At 35.4% G+C, this 7,910-nt stretch overlaps 1 protein-coding gene across 1 annotated transcript in view; it reads left to right on the top strand.

Annotated features, from left to right (window-relative positions):
* The first annotated feature begins 758 nt into the window (after positions 1-758).
* Positions 759-7,910, top strand: part of LOC129350448 (calcium/calmodulin-dependent protein kinase type II subunit alpha-like) — a 15,045-nt gene continuing 7,893 nt past the window's right edge. Inside the window, exons 1-2 of the mRNA XM_055016961.1 lie at positions 759-972; positions 5,461-5,555. Of these exons, the coding sequence (XP_054872936.1) occupies positions 911-972; positions 5,461-5,555 (157 nt within the window). The 5' untranslated portion in view covers positions 759-910. The remainder of the gene's footprint in view (positions 973-5,460; positions 5,556-7,910) is intronic.

Raw genomic sequence — 7,910 nt, forward strand, 5'->3', positions numbered from 1 at the left:
ATTTTCTGTAGTACTTACAGTAATCTCTATAGTACTTGCAGTATTTTCTATAGTACTTACAGTATTCTCTGTAGTACTTGCAGTATTTTCTGTAGTACTTACAGTATTCTCTGTAGTACTTGCAGTATTCTCTGTAGTACTTGCAGTATTCTCTGTAGTACTTGTAGTATTCTCTGTAGTACTTGCAGTACTTGCAGTATACTCTGTCGTACCTGCAGTATTTTCTATAGTACTTGCAGTATTTTCTATAGTACTTACAGTATTCTCTGTAGTACTTACAGTATTTTCTGTAGTACTTACAGTATTCTCTGTAGTACTTGCAGTATTCTCTGTAGTACTTGCAGTATTCTCTGTAGTACTTATAGTATAATCTGTCATACCTGCAGTATTTTCTGTAGTACTTGCAGTATCCTCTATAGTACTTGCAATATTTTCTGTAGTACTTACAGTAATCTCTGTCGTACTTGCAATATTCTCTGTAGTACTTGCAGTATTTTCTGTAGTACTTGCAGTATTCTGTGTGATACTCCTCTCAGTGCCTCTCTGCTCTCCGCTCAGACAGTGGATGCAGTTACCATGGTGACGCTGTGAGCGTGTGTGTGTGTGTGTGTGTGTGTGTGTGTGTGTGTGTGTGTGTGTGTGTGTGTGTGTGTGTGTGTGTGTGTGTGTGTGTGTGTGTGTGTGTCCCGGGCTGTGATTGGCTGCGGGGGCAGAGTGTGGGCGGGGCCAGCAGCTGTCTCCGTCACAGAGCTCCAGCAGTCCTCAGATGCTCAGAGAGACGGAGACTCTGCTGCTCCTTCATCCTCCTCCTCCTCCGCTTCCTCCGCTCCCACTGACCCGCGGCCTTCATCACCTCCGCCACCATCATCATCCTCGGCAGGAGCCCTGACCCTCGCCCCGCCGGGTCGCCATGGCAACGGTCATCTGCACTCGATTCACCGAAGAGTATCAGCTGTACGAGGAGCTGGGCAAGTGAGTGTCATCTTCATCCTCCTCCTCCTCTTCCTCACAGTCCAGGAACTGCTTCATTAAATATCAGAAAAGTATAAACTATATTTATTATTCAGCATTTGGTCAGTAAGCTCTAATTAATGCAGAAGGTTTTATATTTATTTCAAATATTTTTTATAATTAATGTTCATTTTTTATGTAAGTCTTGCTAAATGTATTAATAAATTTTTCATTCATATAATTTTTATAAATTATTAGCTAGTTATTTATTATTTTGATTTAGAATATTCTATATTATATTTATTTTATAGTATTATTGTTATTATAAAATGTAGGTTTTTGTGTATTTGTAAATTTATTATATATATTTTTTATATATTTAGATTTTGAATTTCTATATTATGTTAAATTTATTTTATATTCTTATTATTACTATAAAAAGTTTTTATGTGTTAATAATTTAACTTTCTAATATTTATTATTATTTATTTAGTCATCATTTATATTTATAATATTACATAATATGTTATATTTATTTTATATTCTTATTACAATTATTATAAAATGTAGGTTTTTATTAGTAAATTAATTTCTATATTGTAATTATTTTATCTTTCACATTAAATACTTAAATATTTAAGTATTAAAATTCTTCTTACTGTAGCAATTACAACATATTTTATTTTCATGTTAATATAATTAAATACTCCTGTCTATTCATTATTCAATATTTTAAAATATTTAGATATTATTATTTTTACAATTTTTACAAATCCTATCAGCATATCAGACGATATTTATATTTATTAGAATTATGGTTATTTTTGATGGATAATTATTATGCTAATATCACACAGGAGAAGGTTGTCATATTCGAATTATTATTCATAATTTTATTGATAATTTTTATTATTAATTGCATCATTTTGAACAGACTTCTTCCAGCTGATAATTCTGACATCATTTCTAAATATTTCATTTTTATTCCAGTTTCACTTCACCAGGAACATGAAGCAGGTTTTTATTCTTTTGGACGTTTCTCTCTGTGAATCTATGGATATTTTCTGCTCTTTTCGGCTCAGAAATGCTGCAGTGATGATTAATCAATAATTAACGATGATTAATTCATAATTATTGATCACAGGCATCAGCCTTTATCAGGTGATTATTGATTCTGTCGCTGATCGGGACGAGAAACGCATCGATGGAGGACGAGTGAGGAACCTTCCTGACCTCGTCCCACTCACTGCCCACACACAACTACACACTGTAACACACAACAGCACACAACAACACACACTAACACACTGTAACAAACACACACTGTAATACACACACACACACAACACACACTAACACACTGACACACTGTAACAAACACACACACACACACACACAGAAATACACACACACACACACACACACACACAGACTGTAATACACAACAACACACTGTAATACACAAAAACACACTAACACACACACACATGCAGACACACACACTATAATACACAACAACACGCTGTAACACACTGTAAGACACACACACTCATCCTGCCAGGTCCGTTACATAACGTTGTGGGCGGCAGAATGCAGCTTTCATAAGAAACACCGACAGCTTTCTGCAGAAACTCTTCACTTTCACTTCCAGCTCTGAAAACCAGCAACTCAACCTTTAAGTCCTCCGTTATCGATCGGCTTGTTGATTACCAGCAGAACGTTATTGATCGGCTCATTGATTATCAGAGGATTAAACCTGATCAATTATCAGCACAACGTTATCGATCAAATCCTCCGTTATTGATCGACTCATTGATTATCAGGAAGTTTTAAAGCTGATCAGTTATCAGCAGAACGTTATTGATCAAATCCTTGGTTATCGATCGGTTCATTGATTACCAGCAGAATGTTATCGATCGGCTCACTGATTACCAGCAGAACGTTATTGATCGGCTCATTGATTACCAGCAGAACGTTATTGATCGGCTCATTGATTACCAGCAGAACATTATCGATCAGCTCAGTGATTACCAGCAGAATGTTATCGATCGGCTCACTGATTACCAGCAGGTTAAAATCTGATCCAATCCAACTCTTAGTCCCTGAACTGCATGTCCCAGAATGCACCTGGTCTGTCTGTACTCCAGCCTGATGTCATCACTGTGACATCATCGCACCCTTATGACCACACCTGTAGTACCGCACCTGTAGTATTATGTCTGTAGAACTGCTTCTGTAGTACTGTACCTGTAGTACAATGCTGACATTACCACGTCTGTAGTACTTCATCTATAGTACTGCACCTAAAGTACTACATCTGTAGTATTATGTCTGTAGTACTGCGTCTGTAGTATTACGTCTGTAGTACTGCATCTGTAGTACTACGTCCGTAGTTCTACGTCTGTAGTATTGCGTCTGTAGTATTACATCTGTAGTACTGCACCTGCAGTAGAACATCTGTAGTACTGTGTTTGTAGTACTGCAGCTGTACTACAATATTGACACTACCACGTCTGTAGTACTCCCAGCTTTAGCAGTAAAAGTACTTGATGGAGGAGCAAAATTAGGTGCATTTTCATTAGTATTATCAGTAGTATTATCAATATTAATATTATCAGTAGTATTATCAATAGTAGTATTAGCAGTAGTATTATCAGTAGTATTATCAGTAGTAGTATTATGAGTAATATTATCAATAGTGTTATCAGTAGTATTATCAGTAGCAGTATTATCACTAGTATCAGTAGTATTATCAATAGTAGTATTATCAGTAGTATTATCAGTAGCAGTATTATCACTAGTATTATCAATAGTAGTATCATCAGTAGTATAATCAATAGTAGTATTATCAGTAGTATTATCTGTAGTATTATCAGCAGTATTATCAGTCTTAGCATTACCAGTAGTAATATCATTAAAAGTATTATCAATAATACTATTATCAGTATTAGTATTATCAGTAATAGTAATATCAGTAGTAGTAATATCATTAATGGTATTATCAGTAATAGTATCATCAATAGTAGTATTATCAGTATTATTTTCAGTAGTATTATCAATCGTAGTATTATCAGTACTATTATCAGTAATAGTATTATCAATAATACTATTATCATTAGTAATGTTATCAATGGCATTATCAGTATTCTTTTCAGTAGTATTATCAATAGTAGTAATATCAGTAGTATCATTAGTAGTATTATTAGCAATAGTATTATCAGTTGTAGTATTATCAGTAATAGTATTATCAGCTGTAGTATTATCAGTAGTAGTATTATCAGTAGTATTATCATTAGTAGTATTATCAGTTGTATCAGTCATAGTACTATCATTAGTAGTATTATTAGCAATAGTATTATCAGTAATAATATTATAAGTAGTAGTATTATCAATAATAGTATTATCAGTAGTAGTATTATCATTAGTAGTATTATTAGTAATAGTATTTTCAGTAGTATTTTCAGTAATAGTATTATCAGGAGTATTATCAGTGACAGTATTATCAGTAGTAGTATTATCAGTAGTAGAATTATCAGTAATAGTATTGTCATTAGTAGTATTGTCAGTTATCGTATTATCGGTAATAGTATTATCAGTCGTATTATTATCAGTAATAGTATTGTCAATAATACTATTGTCATTAGTAGTATTATCAGTAATAGTATTATCAGGAATAGTATTATCACTAGTAGTATTATCAGTAACAGTATTTTCAGTTGTATTATCAGTAATAGTATTATCAGGAGTATTATCAGTGACAGTATTATCAGTAGTAGTATTATCAGTTATCATATTATGGGTAATAGTATTATCATTAGTAGTATTATCAGTCGTAGTATTATCAGTAATAGTATTGTCAATAATACTATTGTCATTAGTAGTATTATCAGTAGTAGTATTATCAGTAATAGTATTATCAATAATACTATTATCTTTAGTAGTATTATCAGTAGTATTATTATCAGTAGTATTATGAGTCGTAGCAATATCAGTAGTATTATCAGGAGTATTATCAGTAGTAGTAGTATTATCAGTAATTCGATGAGTAGAATGTGGAAAATGTCTTGTTGGAACATGAAAAGGACTTAAAGTGAACTTATATGTCTGGTTCGAATGACAACAGGATCTAATTAGAACATAAAAAGGATCTAGTTAGAACATAAGAAGGATCTAGTTAGAACATTAAAAGGATCTAGTTAGAACATAAGAAGGATCTAGTTAGAACATTAAAAGGATCTAGTTAGAACATAAGAAGGATCTAGTTAGAACATAAAAAAAATCTAGTTAAGACTTAAGAAGGATCTAGTTATAACATGAAAAGGATCTAGTTAGAACATTAAAAGGATCTAGTTAGAACATAAGAAGGATCTAGTGAGAACATAAAAAGGATCTAGTTAGAACATAAGAAGGATCTAGTTAGAACATGAAGAGGATCTAGTCAGAACATAAGAAGCATCTAGTTAGAAGGTGACATTGTTTTCTGATTGGTTTCTCCCGTTGTGTTTCCAGGGGAGCGTTCTCCGTGGTGCGGCGCTGCGTAAAGGTTCTGTCGGGTCAGGAGTACGCCGCTAAGATCATCAACACCAAGAAGCTCTCTGCTAGAGGTAAGAACCCGGTTCCACCTGCACCAGCACAACATGTTCTCCTGTGACTTTTACCACATCTGTACCAGATCATTTACCCTCTGTTATCCCTACCCAGATCCCAACATGTCTTTTTCTTTTTTCCTCAAGAAAGGTGCGCGCAGCACTGTGCAGCAGCAGGAGCTGTCATTGGCAGGGCAACTAAAATGAAATTTCGTTGTATATGAAAGTGTGCAATGACTAATAATAAAGATTGATTGATTGATTGAACCGGTCCTCATGCCGGTTCTGAATCAGGTTCTACATCGTCTGAGAGTGGAACAGTTCCTGACTGATAGAACTGTGGGTTCTGGTCTCCTGTGAGTGGTTCCTTCAGTGGATTGTTGGGTTCTGTGTTCTGATCCTCAGCTGCTGTGTTTAGAGCTCATTAGAACAACAGAAGGATCAGAGCCTGGTCAGGATCTGGTTCTAGAGGATCATGATTGATCTGGTTCTAGAGGGTCAGGACTGATCTGGTTCTAGAGGATCAGGACGGCTGAAGTTCTAAATCCTGATAGAACCTAAGAGTACAATGAGAAGAAGTTTCACCTGAGAGTCCTCTTCCTCCTCCTCCTCCTCCTCCTCCTCTTCCTCCTCCTCCTCCTCCTCTTCTTCCTCCTCCTCCTCTTCCTCCTCCTCCTCCTCTTCTTCCTCCTCCTCCTCTTCCTCCTCCTCCTCCTCTTCTTCCTCCTCCTCCTCTTCTTCCTCCTCCTCCTCTTCTTCCTCCTCCTCCTCTTCCTCCTCCTCCTCCTCTTCTTCCTCCTTCTCCTCTTCTTCCTCCTCCTGAAGAGGAGAATGTTGTTATTTTAACGTGTTAATACTCAGATTATTGATCCTTAAACATGTTAATATTTAGATTATTGATCCTTTAACGTGTTAATATTCAGATTATTGATATTTTAATGTGTTAATATTCAGATTATTGATTCTTAAACATGTTAATATTCAGATTATTGATCCTTTAACATGTTAATATTCAGATAATTGATATTTTAACGTTTTAATATTCAGATTATTGATCCTTTAACGTGTTAATATTCAGATTATTGATATTTTAATGTGTTAATATTCAGATTATTGATTCTTAAACATGTTAATATTCAGATTATTGATCCTTTAACATGTTAATATTCAGATAATTGATATTTTAACGTTTTAATATTCAGATTATTGATCCTTTAACGTGTTAATATTCAGATTATTGATATTAACATGTTAATATTCAGATTATTGATATTTAATGTGTTAATATTCAGATTATTGATATTTTAACATGTTAACATTCAGATTATTGATCCTTTAACATGTTGATATTCAATGAACCTGTAGAAGTGGAAACGAAGTCGTACGGTGTTTTGTCATTATGGGGCAGTCCTCAGTTTACATCGCAAAGCGTTCTGTCGTTACGGGACCGTCTTCGATTTAGGACGTAAAGCATTTTGTCGTTATGGGGCGGTCTTTGGTTTACGTCGTATGACATGTCGTTGTTACATTGCAGTCTTTGGTTTTCGTTTCATCGTTAGATCAGAACTGGTTACGTGGAGCTAGTTGACGAGCGGATGAATATGTCGTCTCGCGGTGCTATCAGACGGCTTTGTTTCCATTCTCTGGTTGTACGCCACTTTGGATTGTGCTACATTCACTAACTTTTTGCCCTTCATTACGGCTCCCAGTGTAAGTCAGACTCTTCTGATGGCAGTACTTACGCCGATCCATAGAAACAGAACTCTGACGTCAGTCGAGGACCCCCTTTAATTCAACACTAAATCAAATAAATAAACTATTAAACTTGAAAAAAATTCATTTTAAAAATGTAAAACCAATCACATAAACATAAAGAGCTAAATAAAATGCATAACTGCAACACGATAAAACAGGATGATTAGGAGACGTTTTAAAAATAAATCATGATTCTAAATCAAATAACAGCGCTTGGTTCAAACACAAACCTGCATCTGCTGCTCTGTTCCTGGGTTTGAACTGAGATGTCTCTGTGGTTTAGTGCTGACTGATGGAGAAATGAGGAGATTCTCTCACAGAAAGAGCTCATCAGACAGATTAAACAAACGTTCACATGCTGCTTTGATTCTTGGCTTTGGTTCCCTCCCGTCGCTTCGGCTGCCAGTCTTTGTTTGGAGCTTCAGAGCTGTTGCTCAGTTGGAAAGCTTCCTCCTCAGAACCTCCCCAGAACCTCCACAGAACCTCCACAGATCCTCTGCTGGACGCCGACTCGCTTCTGTTCATTCAGCTGAAGCTAAGATGAGTCGCTGCTGATCCTCCAAGGCTCAGTGGTCCAGAACAGCAGACTGGAACTGATGATCAGGAACCTCAGGAACC

This window comes from Amphiprion ocellaris, chromosome 14 (assembly GCF_022539595.1).
Source record: "Amphiprion ocellaris isolate individual 3 ecotype Okinawa chromosome 14, ASM2253959v1, whole genome shotgun sequence".
In the NCBI taxonomy this organism is placed as follows: Eukaryota; Metazoa; Chordata; class Actinopteri; family Pomacentridae; genus Amphiprion; species Amphiprion ocellaris.